General features: G+C 37.9%; 2 protein-coding genes and 1 pseudogene across 2 annotated transcripts; 1 reads left to right on the top strand and 2 right to left on the bottom strand.

Moving 5' to 3' along the window:
- Positions 1-26: 26 nt before the first annotated feature.
- LOC140522478 (membrane-spanning 4-domains subfamily A member 3-like) lies at positions 27-13,583 on the bottom strand. Its single transcript, XM_072637908.1, has 9 exons — positions 13,573-13,583; positions 11,908-11,965; positions 10,180-10,328; positions 9,802-9,808; positions 8,444-8,581; positions 6,600-6,656; positions 3,481-3,636; positions 2,191-2,293; positions 27-142 (listed from the first exon to the last, which is right to left on the bottom strand). Exons 1-9 carry the CDS (start codon positions 13,581-13,583, stop codon positions 27-29), a joined length of 795 nt encoding a protein of 264 aa, XP_072494009.1.
- Positions 13,481-23,684, bottom strand: LOC140523401 (oocyte-secreted protein 2-like). Its single transcript, XM_072638294.1, has 4 exons — positions 23,421-23,684; positions 18,233-18,411; positions 15,072-15,184; positions 13,481-14,107 (listed from the first exon to the last, which is right to left on the bottom strand). The coding sequence occupies exons 1-4, from the start codon at positions 23,488-23,490 to the stop codon at positions 13,978-13,980; spliced, it is 492 nt and encodes a 163-aa protein (XP_072494395.1). The 5' UTR covers positions 23,491-23,684; the 3' UTR covers positions 13,481-13,977.
- LOC140530367 (kinetochore-associated protein DSN1 homolog) lies at positions 18,995-19,546 on the top strand (annotated as a pseudogene).
- Positions 23,685-27,987: the final 4,303 nt, after the last annotated feature.

Below are 27,987 nucleotides of genomic sequence, written 5' to 3'. Positions count from 1 at the left end.
GAGCATTTCTGTAGATATCACTAGAACTAGTTGCTTAATATCTCAGTATCATTCACTGGGACTGAGGCTTCCAAGCCTTCAGAATGGTGCTCAGCAGGGGGCATCCCAGCCACCACAGAAGAATCAGGAAGAGAAAAAACCATTTGTAATATGAGGCCAAACAAAAAAGAAAAGAAAATTGTTCATTGCCTTTAATGATCACCTTCCATCTCCTCCCTCCATCATCATCATCATCATCATCATCATCATCATCATCATCATCTTTTAACACTAATCAAAAATCATTTGTGAAGCTTTAGATGGTAGACACTAAACTATTTGGCTATACAATAACCAAAAAAAAAGGTTAAGGAACTTCATTCAAATGGGGAAAGAACATGCCTATAAATAGGAACATAGAAGGTATAGACTGAGAAGATGGAAGGAACCTTGGAGAAGTCTATAAGAGACTTCAGCCTGGGAAGGCCTCATAGAGAAACTGACACAGAAATGGAGCCTGGATGCCATGGATTCTAAGAGGCAGAAGTGAGGAGAGAAATCTTTCTGGATGTGGAGGAACAGCCAGTACAAAAGCCCAGAGACAGGGGATGGAACATGTGTGTAGGAAACCAAGTAGGCTAGAATAGCTATATCCTAGTGTGAGTGGAGGAGACCAAAGTATAAGAAGACTGGAAAGGTGACAAGGGACCAAGTTATGAAGATCTTGAAATGTCAAAAATTAGCTTGTATTTGGTACTATAGGTAATAGAGAGTATCAAAGTTTATTGAATGGGGAGAGGGTTACTATGGTCAGACCATTACTTTGGTAGTTGATTAGAAGATAGATTGGAGTAGAGAGAGATGAGGCAGGGAGGCTAATTAAAGGCTAGTACAATAATAGTTCAGATGATAAGTGATGAAGAACAATAATAAAAGATTGCTGTGTAAGTAGAAAGAAGGGGACATACATACATATATATACACACACACACACACACACACACATATATATATATGGAGAGAATCTATATCTACAAATCTATAGATATACCTTAATCTATACAAAGATCTATAGCTATAGATATACACATTAGATACATCACATCATATATACAAAATTATATATAATATATATATTATTATATAATATTGTTATATTATTATATAATATAATCTATATAATTTATATTATATTATAATATATTATATATAATATATATGACACTATATGTGTGCCTACACCACATTTTGTGTGTGTGCATGTGTGTGTGTGTGTGTGTGTGTGTGTGATGGTTGTGGAGGCAAAATATGAAGACTGAGCAGCTAATTGTAAATACTAGATGATTGAGAGTGAGGAGAGAAAGATGTCATAGAGATTGTGACCTTTGATGTTTGGGAGGATGATGGCACCTTTTAAAGGTTCTAGAAATGTTTAGAAGAGGGATGTTTTGGGATGTTTGATCTCAGAAGCCAACTCTATTTCAATAGACTTCTGATGGGCAATTGACATTGAGAGACTAAGGCTTATGACAGAAAACAGAACTTGATTCATAGAATCTGCATGGAGAAATTGAACCCACTCAGTTGATAAGATCAACAATTAAGACTGAAAACAGAAAATAGTAGAAATTCCAGTAAAGAGTTGTGAGGGTACTGGAGTCTGCTCTCTAGAGACCATTGTTAAAATTTTAGTTTAAGCACTTACACCTCAAAAATCTTCAAGAAATACAAATCAAGACTTGATGTATTGTTTTGTTGAATGTCTATACTTAAGTGAATGACAGAATAATTATGATTATAAAATCAAATTTTAAAGTGTATAAAGTATACATTTTTAGAGAACCAATGGCTAAACATTTACCAGGAAAACACTAGGGCATGGCATGGATGAAGATTTACACAATAGACTAAAAAGGAATGGTCAGACAAGAATAGAAGAACAAAGAGAGAGAATTTTAATTAAACAGGAAAGGAGAAAACATCCAGCAGGAAGTGTTTCCAAGTGTCCAAAGCTACAGAGAGGTCTAGAAAGACAGAGTTTGATAAGAAGGCATTGCTAAATTTGGACAGAGTGGTTTCAGGAGAATGATGAGATTGGAAACTAGAGTACAGAGTGTTCAAAAGAAACTGAAAAGAGATGAAGTAGAGGCATGGAGTATTGATTAAAGGTGTCAAATATAAGACCTACGTGTGGCCCACAACATGAACTCACCTCATTAGGCTCACAACAGTTTGCTTTACACTCCAAGATTGTGAAAGAGATGGTAAGGCAGAATTCTAGCACAGTGAGGATCAGTATCAAAGACAGGTGCCCCTGCGGAAATCATTGTGAAAATCAGTTCAACCAGCAAATCAAAAGGATGGTTTTCCAATCCTGACTTAAGCCTGCTTTTTCCATTGGAAAAACACTTATCTAGCCCCATGTAATTCTGGACTGGTTAAAGCTTGAGAGCTGATGGACTGTCCTAGCCTGAGACCTAGGTCCTGGCCTGACCAGGACACTCATACTCTGACAATTATTGCAAAGATCAATTAGAATCTTCTTATTAAGACAGGATCATCTCAGATGCAAAGTTGAATAAGGATATCAGCTCCTAGGTAGTACAGACATTTTTTTTTCTCTTTGCATTTCTCATATCTTGTGACTTTTTCTTTCTTTTTTTGGTAGGGCAGAAATGGGGACCAAATCTGTGATTTCAGTGATATAGGAACTTTAAATGAGAAACTTCATGTGCCAATAGAAGTCTTAACTTACATTCTTAGATGAGAATTGCATGACAGAATAGCTCTCTAGCCATTATTCCACGCTGCTTTGTGAATAGCAGGTGTTTAATAAATGGTAATGGAAAGAACAGTGAACTTGAAGTTGACAGATACCAGGATTAAAATCCCACCTCTGCCACTTACCATCTTTGTGATTTCTAAGCACATCAGTTCACCTCCCTGAGCCTCAGTTATCTCCTCTATAAAATGGACTGGTAGTTATAATACTAAGGAGGTACAGTTAGTTTCCTCAGTAGGACTTCTCTCCACCAACAGATATTACAGGTCCAGTCCAAACAATCATATTACCCAATTCACAAGATCCTCAGGTAGGACAATGCATGCAAAATATTTCGTAAACATTAAAGGAGCTTTGGTAGCAGCATTAGCTATCAACTGTTGAAGGTTCTTTTGTCTTTTGTATCATGACTGATATTCGGACTAATTACCATGCTTGGACCAGTTTTCCTGTCTCTCCTTCTAGCTTTTTCAGACTTCCTGACTTTTGAATATCTGCCCAGCTTCAATCATTTATTCCCTCTTGGCTTCTGGGTTTTCATGCACTCTTTGAATTTACTGACTCTACCACCTCCAACTTTTGTGCATTCCCATCTTTAACTCCAGCTCTTCTTGTCTTAGCCAACAATAGTACACCCCATTCTCTCCAGCTATGCCCATACCTCAGCATCACACAATCACTATCGATCCCTGCAGAATACGCACCCACAAAAGACTTACAGTCGATGTTGAACTGGTCAAAGTGTACACATTAGGAGATGCCATTGAACATTTGTTGGCTTCCCAACTATTTAGCACAAAATTGATAAAGAGAAAAATGAGCGTGATGAAACAGATTATTGCACTGACAATGTTCATCCCAAAACTGCTTTGCACCTAAAAATGATCACAAGAACATGAAGTTTGTATGGGCACAGAACAAACCCTACATTTCTCCAGGCAATGCAGAAGTTCATCTGGTGATCATTTTACAGAATTAGAACTACTTTGAGAGTGACTACTCTTAACTCATCTTCCTCAGTTCAAATCTGGCATCAGACACTTACTAATGGTATGACCCTGGGCAAGTTACACGACTAGTTTCCTCCTCTCTAAAATGAGCTGGAGAAGAAAAAGGTAAACCATTTCAGTATATTTGCCAAGAAAACCCCCAAATGAAGTCACAAAGAGTCAGACACAACTGAAATGATTCAACAACAACATGCCTGGATATGTGACCAATGCAAAGCGATATTTATGGATTGCATCTCTGACTTGTAGAAGATTATGAGATAGATTATGAAATAGAGAGAAGAGCAAACATCCCCTGCGACCTTCCATATCACTTTGTACTCTACTTCCCTGGTGTATTTGGGCAACATTTTAAATCAGTTATCTATGTTTGTTATTTATCTCCTACTAAATTGCAAACTCCACCAGGACAAAATCTGTGCCTTATCTAAATATTACATATCTCTGGCATGTGGGAGATTGTTTTCTGTATGGGAGGCAATTGATAAGTATGTGAAGCATCACTATTGAACAAGGCTAATCACTGGCTGTTTTTTGTAGACAACTTATGAAACTGGTTGGTAATTGGCATTGGTGGAAGAATTAAAGATATACAATGACAAAGTCATAACTGGTTCAATTATTTGGGGGAGTGGGTCTAGACCTATGACTTCACAAACAGGGAGATTTCCCTGTGTGGAAGTTACCTTCATTGCTGCAATTGACAACTGTTCTGTCACTTAGTCTTAGAAAATTGATTGAGGTGAGAGGTTGAATAGTTTTCCCATGGTTACATAGCTAGTATTTGTCAGTCAAGACATAATACGAGGTTTCCACAGGTCCAGGCCCAGATCACTACCCACAATATCTTTCTTCTTCAGCTGATGTTAGCTGATAGTGACACTAGGGGTGAAGTCTAAGAAATTTCCATCATTCATCATTGATATCATCTCCTTCCAGAGTAAAAGTTTGCTTTATTCATTCTCTTAACTCATCTTCTCATGACCTTTCCATATTTTCCAGATCTACCTAAGCCCTGAATGAATGAAAAAGAGTCATAAGAAACCTCTCAGATGTGCAACTTAAATGTCCTCCTCCACTCCTCACTATCTCTTACTCTCCCTTTCCTGACTGTTGCTAAGGCTTGTTGCTTTCACCTTACAACATCTCTGAAGGATGTCCCTTTCCCTCCTCTAACAATGCCACCACTCTGGTACAAGGCCTCATCACCCCATGCCTGGACTATTGAAATAACCTGCTGGTAGTTCTACCTGAATCATACCTCTCTCCACTCCAATCTATCCTTCATTCAGTCACCAAAGTGATTTTCTTAAAGTACAAGACTGACCAGGTCACTTCTCTTCTTAATAAATTCAAGTGGCTCCCTATTATTGCAAAGATCTGAAAAGATTAAGGTCAATTCTTTATCATTTTCTTATTGATCCAATTTATAATTCATTGATTTTGTCCTGTAACTGCTTTTGTCCTGTAACTATTTAAGTTATGGTTCTTTGACTCTGACTTTGGTTCAGAATTCAGCTGGCCTATATTGGATTAATTTTAGAAATCCAACTCTCCTGTCAATTACAGATCTATTCTTGTCTCAAAGAATTTTGAAAACCTTAGGAAGGTATGAACACTAAGGTAGTCAGACCTCATATCTTTACTTTAACAAGCTATCATCTAAGGGTAACTGGTTTGTTCTCCAAAACTCTGGGCCTCTACCTCGTACCTGTATTCAAACAAACTCTTCTTAATCTCATGGAAGAAGAAAGGAGAGGGAGGGGGTTATTGCTAGTCTCCATTACCAAAATTCAAACCAAACATGTTGTTCCCTGTGCATCAGTTTTGTAACCAGTAATGTTGGCCCCCACCCCACAATGTCATATATCCTATTCTATTCTTTGTTCTGCATGACCCAAAACCTGCCAAAGGAGTATTTTCCTTTTTCTTGGGAACTTTGGCATAATGAAGGCAATCCACTGACCCATTTGTTGGCAGATAGCACACCCCTCTTAATAAAGTTTATCTTGCATGGAGATTTGCCTCACTTTCCCTTTTTGTTAAAATCCAAATACTACGTATCAAATACAAAATCCTCTGTATGGTGTTCAAAGTCATCATAACCTAGCCTCTCCTGCAGTTCAAGTCTTCTTACAACTCATTTCCTCTCATGTACTCTTAGATTCAGTGACACTGGTTTCCTTGCTGTTCCATGAACAAGACACTCCATCTCCCAGCTCTGTGAATGTTTTCTCTCTCCCATGCCTGCAATGATCTCCCTGATTGTCTCCACCTGACTTCCTTTAATTCAAACTAAAATCCAGTCTTCTAGAGTAAGCCTTTCCTAATCCTTCTCTTCATCCCAGTGCCTTCTCTCTCTTAATTATTTCCTATTTATCCTGTATATAGTTTTTTTGTATATTTTTAGATGCTTGCTGTCTCCTAGATTGTAAACAACTTAAGGGTAGGGATCTTTTTTGTATCTTCATTACTTAACACAGTGACTACCACATAGTAAACACATACTAAATATATACTGATTAAACTGGCCTTGGCAAATATTTCCAAACTGGCCCAGTTTGCCTCTTCTCCTAGGGCTCATCATATTGGTGCCAGACTAGCATGTTCACCCAATCAACTTCAGACCTACTACACCTTAAAATTCCTGAAGTCAAGTTGTTTACCAACTTCAGTCTAATCAGTAAAATAGATTTAAAGGCATGAGTCACCATGCCCCAGAGTCACACTAAAGGAAGGCTTATTGAGTGATATAGCTTCTCTTAAAAGGAAAAGGATTAGACCCGTTTCTATGTCCTTAGAGAAATAGCAGGAACATTATCACTTACCAAATTCCTTGTGGGTTTTCCTTCAGCTACAATGGAAAGGGATCCTGAAATAATGAACTGGTTAGGAAATAAGAAATATCACAAAGAAATGTTGTTTCAACTATATTGTCCCCTTGTTGCTGCTGTAAATTACCAACTATTCAGCTAGAATGCAAGATGCTGGTCTAGACTCTCCACCCTTCCTCCCACATCTCTAAATCCCTAATTGTGATGGTAAGCAACAAGCCAGGGTTTGAAGCCTGCTTCTGATAATTACAGGTAATATAAAGCTAAGAAAGCCATTTAAACTCCTTGAAACTCAGTTTCTCCATTTATAAAATGGAGATAGTAGCACATTACTCACAGGGCTGTTGCAAGGCTCAAATGTTTGTCAGTTGATTCACAACTTTGAAGCACTATTTTTATCCTCATTCTTAATGTTACCATTAGGTATCATTCCCCTGAACATCATAGATTGCTACCCATCCTTGATTTTCATCCATTGTAATTTTTTTTCCATTTCTTTCCCTAAGTCCTCCATGGAAAATTAGCCTAAAAGATCAGAGATCTTCCTGAGGTTCTTCCAATATTTTATGAAATATACTGATGCAACCCTCAGGCTGTTTCCCATATTCTTGCTCTAAGACCAGCCTATCTCCCTTTAGGTTAAAAATGTATCCATCAGGATTCATTTTATTTTATCTTTCCTAGACTTGGCTGTTCACCTTCTTTCTCAAATAGGACCAGAAACATCACCAGATTGGGGTCAAGGTACAGTGTGTCTGAGTGTGACTGATCAGACCAAAATCAGATCAAGCTTGGAAGGCTCTTCCACAGGTCAGACTCAATCTAGACCAACATAATATCATAGTTAGGAGGAGTCTTAGATAGTATCAAGTCTGCCTTGCTTTTACAAAAGGGAGAAATTGAGGCCCAGAAATGGAAAATCACTCACTTAAAACAAGCTAGGTGGTATAGTTGATAGGACTGTTGAAACTGGAGTTAGGAAGATCTGACCTCAAATCTAGCCTCACTCACTATCTGTATGATCCCAGACAAATCATTTAACCTCTCTCAGCCTCAGTTTCCTTATCTGAAAAAGAATAATAATAATAAAACATCTATCTTCCAAAACAAAAAAGCAATGCCTTAAGGTACTATATACATGCTAACTATTATTATCATAAAAATAATTAACTACAATTATTAATATTACTAACAATTTCTAGGTATTGTCACTATATTTTATGTTTGTAATGATAAGACTAGGTAATATATATACGTATGTGTGTGCGTGCATATTTTGCAAGGTACTTTACATTATTTCATTTTATCCTCCTAACAATCTGGAAGTTGGCTGTTGCTGCTGTTGTCACTGACACGAGGAAACAGTGACAAAATGTGACTCAGATTCAGAGATTCTTGTCTCTGGTCGCAGAGCTCTTTGCATTCCATCACTTTGTAAATTACTCTGCCTTTCTTAGCATTTGTTAAGGATCTCACCCTTGTGCAGTGACCATAGAAACCACACATCCTTTTTCACAAGACCTGTGGTATATAGATGATCATTACCTAAGTTGTTGACTCTTAAATTGTGAGAGGGTACAGCAAAGTTCATTACTCTTGTCTCATGGAACTGAGTGCTTTATAAATCATAAAATTACTACAAATGTGAATTTTTCATTCATACCAGTATGTATTCATTCAGCAAGTATTTACTCCATGGCAAGCATTGCACTATGGACTGGTGGTATAGACTTATGTTGCAATGCTTGTCTTCAAAGAACTTAAAGTCTATTAAAGGGAAAAATCAACATGAATAGAGAAAAAAGAAATCCAAAATGTTAATAGTTGGGAGTACTCACAGATGCACCTCCCCAGAAAGGGTAGCCTGTGTAGACTGTTATGAAAAATGCATTTCTGGGGAAATCAGAAACATGTTGTAATAAGCCTAAAAATATCCCTAAGGCAAAGATCATACTCCCATTCAGGATCTGGAGAGCCTGTAGGGAAAAGAAAGACAAATTAAAGAGGTTGATTTAATTTTTGTTTTTCAACTCAAGAAGAGGGTGGTTACAATTAAGGAACCACAGTGAATCACACAAGATTTCCCCTTCCTCTCCATCCTATTCCTTGCACTACAAGGAAATTAACCTGGTCATATCCCACCTCTATCTAGATGAAACTATAATTAATGACATCATATGGGTACCCAAGCCCTGACTCTCAAATGTATCCAGAAAGGGAGCATATCTGGAACAGAAGAGGTTTACAGAGGTGGGGAACCTGCAGCCTCAAGGTCACATGTAGCCTTCTTGGTCCTTGGATGCAGCCTTTTGACTCAGTCCAAGTTTCACGGAACAAATCATCTTATTAAATATTTGTTCTGTGAAGCATGGATTCAATTAAAAGGTCGCACTTGAAGACCTAGAGGGTCACATATGGCCCTGAGGTCTCAGGTTCCTCACCCCAGATAAGTCCAAATACCATTACAGGGTATGAGGTGAGGGATTCAAAATAAAGGAAAAGGCTTATAAGACCTAGAGTGAGGAGGGACCTTGGAAATCATCTGGTCCAACTCTCTCACTTTACAGATAAGAAAGAAAATTCTAGATGGAATAAGTGACTTACTCGAAGTGGGAGAACCAGGATTCAAAATCAGTTCCCCTAACTCTGAATCCAGTTGCTTTTCCATATCATAGATTGGATTTAGACACAAGATTCTTTTTGGAGTCATAGACCCCTTTGGCATTCTAGTGAAGCCTTATCGAGCCCTTGTAGAATAGTGTTTTTAAATGCATAAAGTCATAAGATTATAAAGGAAGTCATATATTGAAATGGTTACAAAAATTCCTTTAAAACTTAGGAATTCCTGATGTAGGCCCTCAAAAATTAGAAATGACATCCTTCCCCCTCTCCTCCAAATTGAAAGGGCAGAAATACTAGTGTGTGATAATGAGCTCTGGTGCCTAACCTGCTTTATGGAATTAATGTGAAGAACAAAATGAGGACATTTGAAAACACCTCCCAAAAGTGTTTGGAATAGTAGGATCGCTGATTTAAAATTTGAAATGACTTTTTAAATTATCAGCTACAAGCTTCTCATTTTACAGATGAGACAAAAGCCCAGAGAAATGAAATTACTTGCCCAAATTAAAAGAGCATGGATTCAAACCCAGGTCTTCTGAGACTGAAGTTTTTTGATATACCATCACATGCTTACATGGATTCTTTGCATAAGGTCAGGGGTTCTTAAGCTAAGGTCTGGGAATTTTTATGCCTTTCCTATATTTTGTTTGCTTTCCTTTTAAATCCCATGAATTTTATTTTATGCATTCAAAAACATTATTCTGAGCAGAGGTATATGGTCTTTAGATTGCCAAAGGAGTCCAGGAAACAAAACACATTAGAAAGCCTTGCTCTAAGTTATGTGAACACTCTGCCTTTTCTTTCAATTTGCTAAGCCCAAATCACATGCCATTACAACTGAGCAGAGCCACTAAGATGGAGAGTTAAAGTTAGGCAAGTCTATATCTCCAGGCCTATCTGTGTAAACTGGTTATTCTCCCTTAACTCTCTTTGGAAGCACAGGCTGTCATACTTTGGATTTCCTTTGAGCATCTTCAGAGATTCATCCAAAGATTTATGGGAGGATCTAGCTGACTCATGCTGCTCCAGCTGCATGATGTGAGTACTGATAGTTGGGGTAGTCACGTATTGTGGATTCTTTCCAGTGTGCTGTGCCATTGCCTGGAAGGCAAAATGATATGGAACTTTCCCACTCCATTCCTCTCTCTCAACATAAGGACAGTGAATGCAGCTGATTCTAAGTACCCAAGTGAATCAGTTCTTCTCAGGTGGAATGTTACACATTACAGAAAGTCACCCAGTAGTCAATTCAACTTGAATACTAATATGATCTTTTATAATAAAATTGCTGTAGCCTGGAGTAGGTGTTGTATTAGTCCTAATGAACTGAAATGAGTAAACAATTTACTAAAATGGCAAGAAAATTACATGCTCTCTCTCTCTCTCTCTCTCTCTCTCTCTCTCTCTCTCTCTCTCTCTCTCTCTCTCTCTCTCTCTCTCTCCTTCCCTCCTGCTCATATATGTATACACACATACACATATACACACACACATAAAAGGGCTATAAGCATTAATACACACATATATAACATAATCTCTATAGATAATTTTCCCATCATTGAATTAAAATGTAGCCATTTTTATACAGCTATTTCTATATAGAGATATCTGTGTACATCGTTATATGGATATAGAAGGGGAAAAAGGCAAATCTTCTATTCTGAAAAGTAATCTATGCTGGGAAACGAACTTTGCATCAAACCAGTGTTATAATTTGTGTTTTAATAAAGAATAAATCAATATACTTCTGGAGACAGATTGAGAGGTGATCTCCACCACCAAGCTAAATCTATAGCACACCATCTCAAGTTGGGTCTTATTTAATCATGAGAATTTCTCCTTTCCTAATAAGAAAACAGAACTGATTATGCAACAAGCTAACAAAATGACAGCCCAAGTCCTTCACTGATTGCCATGATTGGTAAAATAAATAAATAAATAATCCTTAAGGAAGTTATTGATGCATTAGGTCAATCCTCTCTGGAAAAGACCAAGCACAAGAATTCCCCAAGCACACCTAAATGGGTTGTGGTCTGTATTGATGGAGAATTCTAAATCACAGATTTATGAGATCAAAATCACAGATTCTCAAGTGCAACTTTCTCATTTTATGCATTAAGAAACTGAGGCCCCAGAAAGCTTAAATGACTTGACCAAATAAACATAGTGAGAATTTGAGACACGATTTGAAGCCAGGCCTTCATGATTCTTACTTCAACACCATATTACAAAGGAGCAAATATTTATAAAGTGCTTAGCATAGTGCCTGGCACATAGTAGGTACTATATAAATGTCTCTCTAATACACAAGTAGATGTATGCCATGATGTGAATTTGTCATATTTTTATATATTTATATTATCAGAGAATCTTGGATTTGGTCCTAGAAGGGACATTAGAGATCATCTAGTCCAAACTACTCACTTTACAGATGAGGAAACTACATTTCAGAGAAGTTAAATGACTTGTCCTGAATTATATAGATGGACAGCATCCTTTGACTTGAAATCCAGCACACTTTTCAGTGTTCTACACAACTTCCCTCATTATATTAATAATGCTTCTCACTAGAGCATATAAATCTTTCTTTTTCAAGGATGTTAGCAGCAGTTTACCAATAGACACCTTTTTAGAGAGTCAGGCAGGCAGACACCAAGAAAGAAGGATTTTGGAGAGCTACTTGGAGGTGATGTTGACAGACATCAGCTGTGTTCCACCCCTGCGTCTCCTGGGTGTCTCTGCTCCAGGTGGAGGAAAATTATTCCTACAGTGACTGCTTCATGCAAAATATTGCCTCATCACCTTCTTGAAGGGATTACCTAATCCTTGGTTTGGGCAAGAAGGATGTTGTGTTGTCAAACTTGTCCAAATATCTCTGTCTTCCTTCTTAGTCAAAGCAACCCCACCCATTATGCAGGAAGTGGTATGAAATCTTATGAAACTAAAGTAAAATACATTCAATTTTTGGTTTTCAAGGTCAACTCCACACAAAGCTACATATGAAAAGTCCCGTCTTGGGCTGTCCTTCTTGATCCTCAGTAATTAACTAGAACCTTCTCTCACAAAGGTGATGAGCATCTTTTGTGGGGGAAGGAAGGGAAGAAAAGTCTGCAACAGGCATTTATTAAATGCTATGTTCCAGACACTGTGCTAAGTACCGAGAATACAAATATAAGCAGGAAAACAACCCCTGCCTCAAGGAGCTTATGTCCTAATGGAACAGACCCCTAGAGAGTGGGTCAGAGTTGTCTTTGTTCAAACAAAGCCCTATAGAAATGTGTTCCTCGTTATTATAAAGGGCATATGTATGACTCAAAAAGACCTCTCCTCACAGTAGTGCTATTAGTTATATTTTAAGCATAAGCTTTATTCTTTCCATTTATGAAACAGAGCAGTCAAGGGACTTTCCTCCATCACACAGGCTCCTGTTTGAATTATGAGTCTTAATTAACATTTGGGCACAAGAGACAGCTGCTTTAATGATAAAGAGTACATTGAGGGAGAAACTCATGGGGGGAAAGGGTCTAGATTAGCTTTTAAGGATGTCAGTGTTCTTGAATTAAGGTGGCAATTTAGCTGGAAGTTGAAGGAGCCAGAAGGCAGAGATGAGGAAGGAATACAATCCTGCGTGGGGGATGGCCAGTGAAAATGTTTGGAGAGAGAGAGATAGAGTGTCCTGTTCAAGCAACAGCAAGAAAGTCAATGTTCCTGGATCACAGAGTCCTTGGATTGGTGGGATATGGATGGTGTAAGAAGACAGGAAAGGTGGGGAGGGAAGATAGGAAGGACTGTTAGATACATAGCTCTGGGCACAGGTAACCTAATGTAGCTATAGCATATGGATATACCATGTAGCTATGGTATGTGGATACCAGTACCGGGTAGGGAATCAGGAAACAGTTCCTTGGGGAGAATATGGAAGGATTTAGTGAGCAGACTTTGCCACAGAGAGGCTTAATGGAGTAAGAGATATCCATTTCTTTAATTCCATCTCATTAATATAGGAACACACACACACACACACACACACACACACACAGTTAATCTCTCCCTTCCCTGAACTCACACGGTCTTTTACACTTATCTTATTTCCCTTTGCAATGTAAATTAGTTCTACAAAATTATTTGCATGCTACCTACACCCATTAGAACATGAACTCCATAGGGGAATGTTTTTGTCTTTATGTCCTTGGTACATAGTAAAATAGATGACATATAGTAGATGTTGAATAAATACTTATTAAAGATAAAGATTTTCTAGTCTTTGCTCCTCATTTGTTTATTTACCATAGTAGATGTCTGCCAACTTACAAGCATTTATTCTAGTAACTGGTGTATGCAATACAAAAACAGCATGTGATCGTCATTGTTCTTAATGGTCTTCTATTCTTGTCCAGGTGATACTAGGTATATATGAATAATATACATAATAATGACAATCAAATACAATAAATACAATTTAAGCAAAGAGGACACAAGCAGTTGAGAGCAGGCTGAAGAAACATCAGAGGAGTTTTGAGATAGAAAGCAGTTATATATAAAGATAATACCAGCGAACTGGGTGTTGAAATGATTCTCAGAGGCAGAGATGGTGAATACATTCCAGAAATGGGAGACTGCCAAGTATAAATGATCATGCAATGATACCCATGTTAAAGAGTCTCAAACTTCTCAGTAGTTCAGATCCACCATAATTAATGCTGATATATCTTTGGCAGGATGTATTTTTATCTTCTACGGCTCTGTGCTGTTACTTAAATAAGAAGAAGTGAAATTCTGGACTTGAAAACACAGATCTTTTCGTGCAAGCCTGATATCTTCTTTCACTGCTCTGTGGATCTTCCTCAGAAGATATGAGGGAATACTGTGGTGATACTGTCCTGTAAGGGGAGGGGGAAGAAGTTTACTAAATCATAAGTCATTTGCTATGACACCCTAATGTGCAAGGATATAAAGAAGAAAATAAAATAGGTCTTGTTCTCATGGAGTTTACTTTTAGTGGGGGAAGCAACTTACACTTACATAATAGAAATTGATGAAGGAAAGCAGAGGAGTTGGGAATCCCAAAAATCATTTTGAAATTGATACTTTTTTGCCAAGTTTTGAAAAGTGAAACCGAAGAACGAGTGTATTCTGGCCATAGGAGACAGTCTGTGCAAAGGCAGGGAGATGGGAGATGGAGTGTGTTGTTGACGATGAGTAGGAAGAGTAATTTGGTTGGAGTATAGAATGCAAATGGAATAACGGAGAGTATGGCTTTAAACTTCAGTTGAGGACAGGTGGTGAAGTATTTTCACTGCTAAATATACTGCATTATTTAGATACAATTCATGTCCTAGGAAGAATGAGATGGTCCTTCAGCCTCTTTCACCTCTTAACCAAGCCCAGGTATTTTACTCCTTGGAATTTTGAGAAGGATATCTCACATACAATTGAAGTAATTCAAGCAAAATGCAACTTCCTTGAGAGCATTGTCCTCTAAAGGTATTTGGAGGAGGGCAAGGGGAAGGTTTTAAATCCTAGAAATAGAGTGTTTACACATATGTGATTAATAAATACATGCTGACTTGCCCTAATTTTACAAGTAAGGAAGCTATGTTGGGGAGAAGAGTGAATCTCAGTATTACACGGGTAATCAAGTAGCATGGTCATGCTTGAAACACAGGTTTCAAGATGCAAGTCCACCATCTTGGCTCTCCTCTATAGTCTCAATCCTAATAAAGGGTTTCTATCAATACAGACTAAAAGGCAAGGGAAAAATAAGCCAATATTACTGTTCAGGTGGTAGATTAAAAGAGAATGATATTAAGATGAGTGGTAACAGATGTCAACTCTGAAACTTACCTATCTACTGAACATGATACATAGAACTCGGTCTTTGAATGAAAACATTCTCTCCCATATGATGTTGGGGTATAGTAGATGACAGTTTTGAAAATGAGTTTAGTTGCATAAACCTTTTAGGCAGAGAGAAAGAATTTCAGTGAGAGTTTCAAAACCACATCCTCTTCTGCCCTTACTTCTATCTTTCTCTGTTGAGCATCCCTGCTGTCTTCCTAATCTTCAATCTCTTTATGTATTGGCTGATCTGATATTTACAAAGAAGTCTAGCTCTTGCTCAGCTTTAAAAAGATTTCACTTGATGCTAGCATGACCTCAGGCTAAATTTCTAGTGTTTTCCTTTGCACAGATATTCTACTGGGCAAAGCTTCTTATCCTCATTATAGTCTCATCTTCCTCAATTTCTTATACCATGAAATTTAGTTTTTGCTCTTCCTACTCAACTGGAACTATGTCTTCCAAAGTTACCCATGATGTATATATGGATAGATGACTGGTCTCTCCCAAGGACTCTTTTTTTCTTCCATTCTGTAGTAGGTGAGTCAGCTGACCAACCCCTACTCCAAGACTCTATTTTTCCAAACTGGGTCCTCATGATCTTGCCTATGCCTAGTTCTCTTTTAATGTGGCTATCCATACTTTCACAACCTTCTTTGACAGATCATCATCCTTGTCCCAGATACTACAGATGGTTGCAGGGGCAGGTAGGTGGTGTAGTGGATAGAGCACCAGTGCAGGAGTCAGGAGGACCTGAGTTCAAATCTCACATCAGACACTTGACACTCACTAGCTGTGTGATCTTGGGCAAGTAACTTAACCCCAATTGCTTCATCCTGGGTCATCTCCAGTCATCCTGATGAATATCTGGTCACTAGATTCAGATGGCTCTGGAAGAGAAGTGAGGCTGGTGACCTGCACAGCCCTCACTCACTCAAAACAAAGTCAAGTGCAAGTCATGTCATATTCCTCTGAAGGCATGGTCTTCTTCAGCAATAAAGGATGAACACACACAGATACAAAATCCAGGATTCTGTGCTTGGCTTTCTTTATTCCCTTTATCATGATATAAACTTTTGTGGATTCAACTTTCTATGGGTTGATGGCATCTAGGCCCACAAATCTAGTCCAACTCTCTCTGCTAATCTCTATTCCAACAATTCTACTGGCCATTGTTATATTGAATTCAAAAATATCCAAAAAAGAGTATATTATCTATCTCCATCCCAACAAAGCACTCACATTTTGCTATGTTCCTATGGTGGAGTGCACCACCACTATCCTTCTAGGCAGCCCAATCAACCAACTTGCAATAATCTGTGGCTATCCCTCACATCACCAATTATCACATCTCTTCAATTTTATCTTAGAAATATCTTATATCTGTCCCAGTAATTCCTCTCACATAGCTATCATATTAGTAGAGGCTCTCATCATCTATTGCCTGGATTACTATAGGAATATCCTCCAGTCTTTCCCTTTTCCAATGCATCTTTCTAACAGCTACAAAACTGATATTCTTAAAGCGCAGGTGCTACCATGTCTAGTTTCTAGTCTAGAAGTCCAGCGAATCCTTCCAACCTCCAGGATTAAATACCAGCTCTTCTGTCTGCCATTTAAAGACCTTTGCAGTCTAACTTCAACTTATTCTTTCCACACTTACAACATGATTACATGAAATGGTACTTAAAGCACTTAGTACAATACCTGGAACATTTGTTGCTGTTCAGTCATTTCAGTCATAACTGAATCTACTTAGGGTTTTCTAGGTAAAGATACCAGAATGGTTTGCCATTTCCTTCTCCAGTTCATTTTCCAGATGAGGAAGCTGAGGCAATGTCCCTGGGTCACCCAGGTAGTCAGATTGGAAGACAGGAACATGTCTTCCTGTTTCCAAGCCCAGTGCTCCATCCATTTCATCACTTAGCTGACAATTGGAACATAATAGGTGTTTAACAAATGTTTGTTAGGTTCTCCCTTGTATCCTACATGTTCATTAGTTCTTCCAAATTGGCCTATTTGCTCCTTCACAAAAATTGCATTCCATTGCCAATTTCCATGTTTGTACCTGGATTGTCCCCAAAGTCCAGAAAATTCTCTCTATTCTCACATCTGTTTCAGAGAGTCTTCAGGTTCCTTTCAAACCCAGTTCAAGTGTTCTCATTTTATTCCCAGTCCCCTTTATCTCAAGTACAACATCTAAAATACAGTGGCCACTTAATGAATGCATTTACAAGTTGAGACTACCCAAGAAGTAAATCTCGTAATTCATAGTGTAAGAGTAAGACAGTGAAGGCCTGCCTGCTCATCTAGAAGCAATCATGGGAAAGATTAGTTCTTCCACTTCTAAGACTCAATATAGTGGAAATATTCTTTATAAGCAAAACAATACACAATCATTTAGGCATTCTGATTCAACCAGAATCTCCAGTGGTAGAAACAGTCTGCCTAGGACTGTGTGGTTAAAAGTTTGAAACCATAAGTCTAGGTTTGATAAAGGGAAAACAATGTTGAGTAACTCAGAGAGAGGTTGTTAAAAGTAAGCAATAAGCATGAGCTCATAATTCTTCACCTAGAGTTTTCTAATTAAAGTGTTTTCTAGACATCATCTCTTAAGGACCTTATAACAATTATGGAAGACTCCTCTTTGTGATGGGTCCTCACTCAAGTTTCCTTTAGCAGGGATGCCTCTGATTCAGGAACACCATAATTTGACTCATAAGGTCTGAGCTGACAGTCAAAGATAAGTCGAAATAGGTACTGTTCTCCTTTGAGACACTTTACATTGGTGGAGGTTCTGAGGTTACTCAGGGTATATTACTGAGGCTAGATGAAGTTAATAATGAATTGTACTATAGCTCAAATCTCAGATCTCTAAGAAAGCCTACCTCAGCCTAGCCTACAAAGAGAAAAACTTTCTGGGCTAATGGAACCCATCTTTTTGGTCATGAAGAATCTCCCTATCCTACAGCAATGGATGTTGGGGCTTAAGTTGATGATGGTGCCACTAGTTCTTTGCCACATCACATGCCTATCATACCAGCATTGGCTTACGGGAAATTCAATTTATTTTTCTCTCTGGAAAATATTCTAGGAGTCAAAAAAGACCTCTGGTCAACTAGCCATGACAACATTCATTAATTTATTGTTGCAGTCACCTTACTTACCTCTGTATATATTCCACACTCTCTCACGGAGTACTGGAACTCAAACACATCAGTTACCACATTATTTACTGAACAGCCATCTCCCAATATCACATCATTAGAACTTATCCATATACCATCATTAAACAGATTTCTCCTCACTGATACCAGTAGGTCGAGAAGGGTGCATTTTGATGTCACTGCAGAAAGACCAAAATATGATTTCATATAGTCTGAATGCAATAAATGTCCCCAAAGACATGACTGAAGACTGAAAAATGACTTTGATTTGCACAGTAAGGAAAAATGTAGCTAAAGACTGATCCACAAAACAAAATGAGTTCGCATTTTTGTACGGTTTGCATGTTTACAACATTCCTCGTATTATATTTGACAACAACAAGTCTATAAGGAAAATGAGATTATCATCTATGTTTAACATGTTTTCAAGTTTGGTCCCAAACACTGGAGGAAAAAAAAGCAGCACGTTTGCAAACAAGGAAACAAAAATACTAATGATATGTGTCATTACACATAATATCAGACTTTATATTATAGGATCACAAAAGAAAGATTTTTTTGGTCAGTCATAATTTTACAGACAAGGAAACTCAGGTAAGGAGAATTTAAGCACTTGGCTTATGAATCTAGGTTGTCTTCCTCTATACTCTAGCCACTATACCACACTGGCTAAATTCCAGTTTTAGTTTTCTCTTAATCTCCATTATATGGAATGGATCTCTAAAGAATAAGATGCCCAAGTATCAAGATCAATTAATACCAATGCCCATTTCTGTGAAAATTTATGTTGCATCTTCTGTCTTTTCAAAGATTTCCAAAGATGTCTCAAGAAAAAGAATGAATTCTAAGCCCACCCTTAAAGCAGGAAAATATGGAGATCTCAGTCCTATTTACTTGGCTTCATAATGACATAAGATGCTCAAAGAACCAGGCAGTATTCCTGGCAGAGAAGTCACCTCCTCCCTTTCACCAAGGTATCATAGAGATTAGCATATCTATCAGCATAGAGTTGGCAGAAAGTAAATGCCTTTGTGTTGTATGCTGTCCACTTTTCTGCACAAAAACTCAAACCTTTCTAAGAGACATTGATGGCATCTGACTTGAAACTTTTAAACTGAGAGTGTCTTCAATTTGGGAAGAATAGAAGCATTTTGCAGTCATACTAGAAGATGTTAAGACCTTAAAAATGTTCTGAAGACTCAAAACGACAGTTAAAAGATTTTTGCCTTGAATGCATCAATGATAGAAATAAAGGAATATATAGCAAGGCTTTCCTTACAGGGTTTGAATTGTGGCTGCATCACCACAAAGTGAACAAAGAGATAGGTGATTTTGACTCCCTCTTAAGTCCTTTAAGTACAAGTACATCCAAATATGGATCTTCAATTTTCACAAAGTGAAATTCTTAGAGCAAAAACTTGAGCACCAAAAAAATATTCGACAGCCAGAATGAGGTTTTGAATGCATGGAGATGGTGATGAATGAACCATGAGGCTATTGTATACTTTTAGAGAGGATACTACCCAATTCTTCAAAAAAGTATCAGTATAAACCACGAATAGAACAGTCCACCTATCAACTGGAAGATTCACCAATTATAAAACTGTTCAAACCTCAGCAACAAAAGCCATCTCACATCTTAAGGCTCTGAAAACGGTCACAGTCTATACATTTTTAGGGTTGCTAGTTGGTGCCATCAATAGAGCACTGGATCTAGACTCAGGAAGAGCAGGGTTCAGATCCAGCCTCAGACACCATGTAACCCTGTGCAAGTCATTTAACCCTATTTGCCTCAGTTCTCCTCCATAAAATGAGCTGAAGAAGGAAATGGTAAAACGCTCCAGGAACTCTGCCATAAAAACCCCAAATGGAGTCATGAAGTCAGGCACAACTAACTAACTGCACGTCATTCAGATGGATGCAGATGAAAAGTTGCTGGTTTTTATAGAGTATGTCTACATATGAATGACACTTTTTAACAGGCATCAGCACTTAACCACTCTGAATATTCATTTATAATTTTACCTTCAAGGACTTTTTTGTTTTACACAGGTTTCCTTGATGGATGCTGTTGCTCCAGACACTTTTTGGAATTTGGAGTTGAGAGGAATGATACTTTTTAAAAAAAAATTATATATCTATATCTTTGGTGGCAGTAAGTTTTTATTCTTAAACGGTAGAGTAATTTTCCCCCTCAAATTGGCCAAGTTATTAATCTCTGGTGAATAAAGTTGAGGGAAATAAGCTATCCATTAGTTACCCTTCAGGAAAAAGATAAAGGTCCAGGAGGCCAGTTTCTCAAGTCTCCTTAGGAGAAAAGCTTCAAAGCTGTAGGAAATCAGAAACGATTTTCAGGGAAAATCTCTCTGTAGCCTCTCCACTACTGCCCTTTTGAGAAAGACATTTGCCAAAGGCTTGCCTAGAGAGGACATTGCCAATTCATGGTTCACATCTCACAGCCAGTTAACTGTTCTGTAGGCCAAAGTGAGGGTGGAATGACACACTGTGGCTCTTTTCTAAGCAGCCTAGGATATGAGTTAGGGAGAAGAATGACTTGGCATTGACCTGACAAAGAAACAGATGTTGTTGCAACTCAGTCTCCTCTCTTTACTTCTCCATTAAATTTCATTCTTTAAAAGCAGATCCCACCCAACATAGCTCCCTGACTGATATCCTTCTTCCTTTAATTATCACCTCTTTACTATGACTCCCATATATGCTTCTGATTTTCTGGAGTCAAACATTATACTTCAACTGCAGTTATAACTTCGGACTTCCCTCAAAACAGGGGGCTCCTCACCCTGTAACATTCCATCTCCATACTGTCTTCTCCCATGTGGGAGCTTCTCCTGGGACTTTTACTTTTAGAAGAGTGCCCAAGACAATCAAATTTCATTACCCTTCTGGCTGTGCTTCAGGATTTTGGCATCATGCTCCTTCTCCCATGCCTGGCATACATTCTCTCCTCACCATGACCTCACAGATTTCCTATTTTTATTTAAGAATTAGATCAGCTCCAATGGAACTTCTACATGAGTTCTTCCTTAGTCCTTCCCCTTAGTTACCACTCTCCTAGATCCTTCCCCCAAATGATATAACCAAAAAATCATGCCATTTCTTTTATAAAATATAAAATCATTGGCCACAAGATTTTTTCACTTGTCTTTTTATCCTTAGGGCCTCACATATGGTAGGTAATTAAGAAGAGATTAGAGACTGATTGTAACACATGTTTCTATATTCTAGTCTGGGCAACCGTTTAGGGAGTACCTACAATGAACCAGGACAATCCCATACGATGTGGGTGTACGATGAAGGACAACAGTTACCGTTGGCACAGAGTGCATCATTGGGTTGAATGTTAAAACATTAAGAGATATAAATGAAATGTGAATAGAGTACCAGCCTGGAGTCAGAAGGATCTGAGTTCAAATCCAGCCTCAGACACTTAACACTTACTAGCTCTGTGACTTGGATAAGTCACTTAACCTCGATTGCCTTGCCTCCTCCCTCCAAAACAAAACAAAACAAGTAGCACCATGAAAGTTGAGTATAAAATAGTCAGAGAATGATGTAGATGAAGTAGATCCTTATCTAAGGAGTCAAAAAATGTTGTAAAAGTAAGTTTAGATCAAAGAAAAGAGGGCCCAAAACACCGAAATGAGTAATCTTAACATCACTCACTAAAGCATGAGGAATGTTCCACAGCTATCTCTCTAAAATCAATTAGAAGGAAGTAGAAATTAGATACAGAAGGCCAATTAGGAAGTAACTGAAATAACCCAGATGCAAGAATGTTGGTAAACAGGCAAACTAGGAAGATGAAAGTGAGGAGAAAATGAATATCATAGGCTAACAAACCAAAGAGATTGATTGGAGATAAGTAATAAATGAGTCAATGAAGAATCTAAGAGAGAGGGAGAGAGATGAGATCAAAGACACTGAACTAGTTAGGAAGAAAAGACAGTTTGGAGGTAGGAAGAGAGCAAGCTGAAGAGCTTGATTTCAGATGCATTGAATTGTGCTTGATAGGACAGCAAAGGGGAAAACAATACGATGCCAAATGGACAAAGTATTGGACCTTGGATCAGAAGTAATTGCTGGAGATATAAAAATGCGAGTCAGTGCGCTTGAAATAAGAATCAAAGCAATATCAATTAAGTGATTCTCAAAAGGACAAAGGTATAGAATATTAAGCACTAAGAATTAAAGGATTCAACACTAGTGAGAAAGAAAGAAGCAAAGGTGCAATGGTCAATCTCTGAGCAATATCCTCAGGGGGCAAAAGGTACGTAGAGGAAAAGAAAAGAACATATACATTCTAAAATGTTTATAGTTGCTCTCTGCGTTGGCAAAGAACTGGAAATTTCAGGGTTGTCAATCAATTGTGGAATAGCTGAATGAGATGTGGTATGTGATTGTGATGGAATATAGCTATGTTATAAGAAATGATGAGCTTACTGAAGTTAGAAAAACATGAAAAGACCTGCATGAAATTTAAAAAAGCAAAATGAGCAGAATCAAGAGATTGTATACAGTATGAGCAATATTGTTTTAAGAATGACTTTTGAGTGAATAAATCATTTTGACTATTATAAATACCCAAATTATTAAGGACACATGAAAAAAAGATGTTATCTGCATCCAGAGAAAAAACTGATAAATAGAAATTTGTGTAGAATTTCACAATTTTATATAATACATATAATATTATAAATATATATATTCATATACTTATTTTTGACAAATGGCAGCCATCTCTGAGGAGGGAGAAAAGAAAGGGTAAAAAAAGGAAATTTACAAAATAACTTCATTGTGTATTTAGAAGGAATAACAAATTGTATGTAGTGAATTTGCAATTTCATGTGCAGACATCTTTTTAATTGTACTATGTTATAGAAATGTTTGTATTATTTCATATATTAAAAATAAAATTTCAAAAGAAAAGAAAAGGAGCCACCAAAAGATATTCTGTGTTTAACATGGGAAATGATGGGTTTAATTTTGGACAAATACCATGGAGAAGAACAGACAGAGGTTAGGGAGACTAGTGTCTTAGGAAGTCAGTTTTTCCATAAAAACTACAACATCCAGACATGTGAGTATAAGCCCATCTACTAATAGCCCAACTAGGAATTGTTTATCAAAATGGAAGCATTATATGAATATCCATTATTCTCCCATTTACCTGGATAGTCTTGGGTCCAAGCCTGGAAAACTAAAATGCACAGCACGCTTAATCTCTGAAATGCCTTCATATTAGCTGAACTTTGAGCAAGACAAATATCTTCAACAGAGACCAGGAAGTTGTGGAGAGTGCCATCATCTCAGTTACTTTTATAGATGATACCTCTCTCAGGTGTCTCCAATGTCTTGTTCATTCTAGATATTTTTTTCTACCTTTACCTCATTTTTCTCTACTACTGTATCCTGTTGACAGCTTCTCTTTATCAACTTAAGCATTCAGTCAGGGGCCCTAAAATTCAAATCAAGTCAAGTTAAATCACCTGACACTAATAAGTACGTATTATATGTCAGGGATACAAAAAAAAAGACAGAATAGTCCCTACGCTCAATGAACTTACAATCTAATAGGAGATACAAGATGAAAACCACTATGTACATAAAACATACCAAGGAAAAATTAGAGATAAACTTGGAGAGAAGACAATATGACATTATGGGGGAGAGGGAAAGGCTTCTCAAAAAAGCTGAATTTTAGCAGCAACTTCAAAGAATCCAGGGAAGCTAAGATCCTGAGACAATAAAGCAAAGTATTTCAAGCTTGAGGGAAATCTATGTGAACTGCATGAAATCAGCAAGGAGGAATGAGAAAAAAATGAACTTTTGAGACACACCTAGGTTCCTAGCCTAGGTGACTGGAAAGATAGTAGTGCCCTTGACAGTAACAGGGAAATCAAGAAGGAGGGAGGTTTGAGGAGCAAAATCATGGGCTTTGAGTATATTGAATTTAAGAAGTTTGTAGGACATCCAGTATGAGATACTAAATAGGTACTTAGAGATAGAAGAAAGTCAAGAGAGAAGTTAGGGCTGTATAAAAATATCTGTAAATCGTGCATATAAATGAAATTCAATCCCTTTGAGTTGATGAAATCACAAAGCAAAATAACCTTGAAGAAGAAGGGTAAGGGACCCAGGATAGAGCCTGGGAGTGGAGTGGGGGGAGGTACCCATCTGCTACAAAGATGTGGCCTGAATGAAGATCCAACAACAGACACTGAGACTAGCTACAGGCAGAAAGGAGAACCAAGAGATGTTATGTTTGTTGAAAACATGAAAGAGGGGGATGAGGAGGAGGGAGTGTGACTTATACCTTCAAAGGTTGAAAGAGGTCAAGAAGTTTGAGGACAAAGAAAAAGCTATTCAAATTGGCAATTAAAATATCATTGGTAACTTTGAACAGAGTAATTTCAGTTGAAAGATGAAATCAGAAGCCATACTGCAGATAATTAATGAGAGAATTAGGAAAAAAGCAAGTTGAGACAACAGTTCTAAATAATTTTCTCTGGAAAGTGTAGACATGAAACAGAGGAGGAAACATAGGGTGACATAAACAGGTAAGACTGAATCAACTAAAGATGTTTTGAGGATGGGTAAGATATGTGCATGTTTATGGGTAGCTAGGAAGCAGTCAGTAGATAGGGAGATAACTGAAGACTAGTAAGTGAATGGGGATAATAGTGGAACAATCTGCTCGAGAAGATGAGCTAGAGGAGGGTCACTTGTGTTTGTAGAGGGTAGCCCTCTGGAGGAGAAAATCTACTTCTTCATTAGAGACAGGATTGAGGTAGTAAATAGTGAGGAAAGGAATATGAGAGATGATAAGGGAAGAAGAGAGATTCCTATGTGGCCTCATTCTTCTTCAATGATAGATGAGGCAAAATTCTCAGATGAAAGAGTATGTAGAGGGGCAGGGAGACAGAGAGGAAAATCATAAGACATTTGAAGAAAGATGAAAATATTTTGAAAATGTGCCATGGTGAGTAACATATTGAATCACTTAGAGACAAATAAAAAGATTACCTTGCTGAAACGAGGGTCCATTTGAGATTGTACAATGTAAATTTGCAATGGACCCAGGTATCACAGTTTTGTGGTTTCTCTAGTTTCTTCAGCAGGATGTGAATAGGACTGAAGGAAGTGGAAAATGGGGATAATCCAAACTCGGGTTTAGCAGGGTAAGACAGATGATAGAATAAAAAAGCGTAAGGAACTGGACAGAAGAGGATAGTGTGATTCAAGGTGATGCGGCCAATGCAAGGGTAGTGGCCTGGGAAAGAACTGAGAGGTAGAGTAATTTGAAGTCAATTCATGTGAAAATAGGTCATTTTGTAAAGTCCATAAAACAAAAGCTCCATGAGGATATCAGGAACGATTTTTCAGGGTCTGAATTGTGCCTAGTATAGTGTCTCACATATGAAAACGTTCAATGTAAACGTGAGTATGGGAGAGTCTATGTCCACTGTCTGGGGCCAGCAGAATAATCAGAAGAGATATGGGATGATGAAGTTTCTCACATGAGCTAAAGTAACACCTAAAATGTTTCCTATTCTTTTAAAAAAATTTTGATTGATATCCTGAAATTTTACATTTTTTTATATTTCCTTCTGTATCCCTCTCTTTCCCAGGAAATACATACCTTATGAAAATTAAGAAAAAACAGAAAGGAAGAATAGGGGAAAAAATTCTGTAAAATAGGTAAATTTATTAAAAATGAGACTATATACAATGTTTTATAATTGTGGTTTATTTTAATCTCCTTTTGGTCTCTGTTAACACCTGTAATTTCTTTCTCTTATTGCTATTCCTAGCATCATTAGAATTATTATCAAATTACAGCAGTGAGAGTGAGCTGACTTGCTTTGTTCTTCTTATTGGGAAAACTTCTGGTGTACCTCTTTTGTAAATGATGTATGTTTTTAATTTTAGATATTTCTATCAGGGACAGAGCCAAGATGACTGAGTAGAAAGACACACATCCACTAGCTCTTCCCCCACAAGTCCATAAAATATCTGTAAAGAAAGACTCTCAACAAATTCTAGAGCAGCAGAAGTCACAGAACAATGGAGTGGAGATATCCAGCCCAGGGTGACCTGAAAGGCCAATGGGAAAGGACTATGTGAAAAGTCTGTTGCACCAGACACAGAGCAGAGCCCAGACCAGCTTTGGCCACAAGAGATGGCGCCGCCAGGAGGAGGACATGAGCAGGCCTCAGGGGCAGAATCCCCAGTGGCAGTAGCAGAAATTTGCAGATCCCTCAACTTGTAGGCGCCAAAGGTCAGTGAAAGAGTTTTTTCAACTAGTTGAGAAGGGAGATTTCAGGCAGTGGAGGCAGTGGCTGCATTGGGCAGCTGCAGCTCCCAAAGCAGCTCCCAAAGCAGCCACATCCATAGTTGGATCATAAAATCTCTGGGGGCATTGATCCTTACCTCATCCTGTGTGGAGGCCTTGCCCCCACCTAGTGCTCCTGGAGGAATTGAGCAGATGATCTTTATCTCACACTGAATGGTGGCCCTGCCTGTGCTAAAATCCCCTGGGAGAATCAAGCAGCTTATCTGAATCTCAGCACCCAGGGCTGGCTTGGTGGAACTGGAGGTCAGGTGATTGTGGAGATGAAACTACTACTCACAGATTCTGGGCAGAAAAGTTTCTGGTTGCCCCCAGACTGGTGTACACACTTGATTGTGCCACCTTGGAGGAAATGAGAACTTACAGATCCCCAGAGCACACCCTCCTCTTGACAAAGGACCCAAAAGTCAAGTAACTGGTTGGGAAAATGCCCAAAAAAGGGAAAAATAAGACTATAGAAGGTTACTTTCTTGGTGAACAGATATCTTCTCCCATCCTTTCGGATGAAGAACAATGCTTACCATCAAGGAAAGACATAAAAGTCAAGGCTTCTATATCCCAAACATCAAAAATAAATATTCAATGGTGTCAGGCCATGGAAGAGCTCAAAAAGGATTTTGAAAATCAAGTAAGAGAGGTGGAGGAAAAATTGGAAAGAGAAATGAGAGAGATGCAAGAAAAGCATGAAAAGCAGGTCAACACTTTGCTAAAGGAGACCCAAAAAAATACTGAAGAAAATAACACGTATAAAAATAGGCTAACTCAATTTGAAAAAGGGTTTCAAAAAGCCAATGAGGAGAAGAATGCTTTCAAAAGCAGAATTAGCCAAATGGAAAAAGAGGTTCAAAAGCTCACTGAAGAAAATAGTTCTTTCAAAATTAGAATGGAACAGATGGAGGCTATTGACTTTATGAGAAACCAAGAAAATCACAAAACAAAACCAAAAGAATGAAAAAATGGAAGATAGTGTCAAGTATCTCACTGGCAAAACAACTGACCTGGAAAACAGATCCAGGAGAGACAATTTAAAAATTATGGGACTACCTGAAAACCATGATCAAAAAAAGAGCCTAGACGTCATCTTTCATGAAATTATCAAGGAAAACTGCCCGGAGATTCTAGAACTAGAGGGCAAAATAAATATTGAAAGAATCCACCAAGCACCTCCTGAAAGAGAAACTCCTAGGAACATTGTGGACAAATTCCAGAGTTCCCAGGTCAAGGAGAAAATATTGCAAGCAGCTAGAAAGAAACAATTTGAGCATTGTGAAAATACCATCAGGATAACACAAGATCTAGCTTCTACAATAAGGAATCTAAAAGCATGGAATATGATATTCCAGAAGTCAAAGGAACTAGGACTAAAACCAAAAATGACTTACCC

This window comes from Notamacropus eugenii, chromosome 2 (genome assembly GCF_028372415.1).
Source record: "Notamacropus eugenii isolate mMacEug1 chromosome 2, mMacEug1.pri_v2, whole genome shotgun sequence".
Lineage (NCBI taxonomy): Eukaryota > Metazoa > Chordata > Mammalia > Diprotodontia > Macropodidae > Notamacropus > Notamacropus eugenii.
Note: the sequence above shows the minus strand (reverse complement) of the source record. Positions and strands in the feature narration are given on the sequence as shown.

Excerpts from the sequence above, each read along its gene's own strand:
- LOC140522478 (XM_072637908.1), bottom strand. Across the intron at positions 10,329-11,907 it reads TCTGTCAACATCACCTCCAA|GCAATGGCACAGCACACTGG; the intron begins GTAGCTCTCCAA and ends TTTGCCTTCCAG. Across the intron at positions 143-2,190 it reads CTGTTGTGAGCCTAATGAGG|TGGTTTTTTCTCTTCCTGAT; the intron begins TGAGTTCATGTT and ends TCATATTACAAA.
- LOC140523401 (XM_072638294.1), bottom strand. The coding sequence starts at position 23,490 with ATGAAGGCATTTCAGAGATTAAGCGTGCTGTGCATTTTAGTTTTCCAG. Across the intron at positions 18,412-23,420 it reads TTGGACCCAAGACTATCCAG|TGACATCAAAATGCACCCTT; the intron begins GTAAATGGGAGA and ends GTCTTTCTGCAG. Across the intron at positions 14,108-15,071 it reads GTATCATGTTCAGTAGATAG|GACAGTATCACCACAGTATT; the intron begins GTAAGTTTCAGA and ends CTCCCCTTACAG.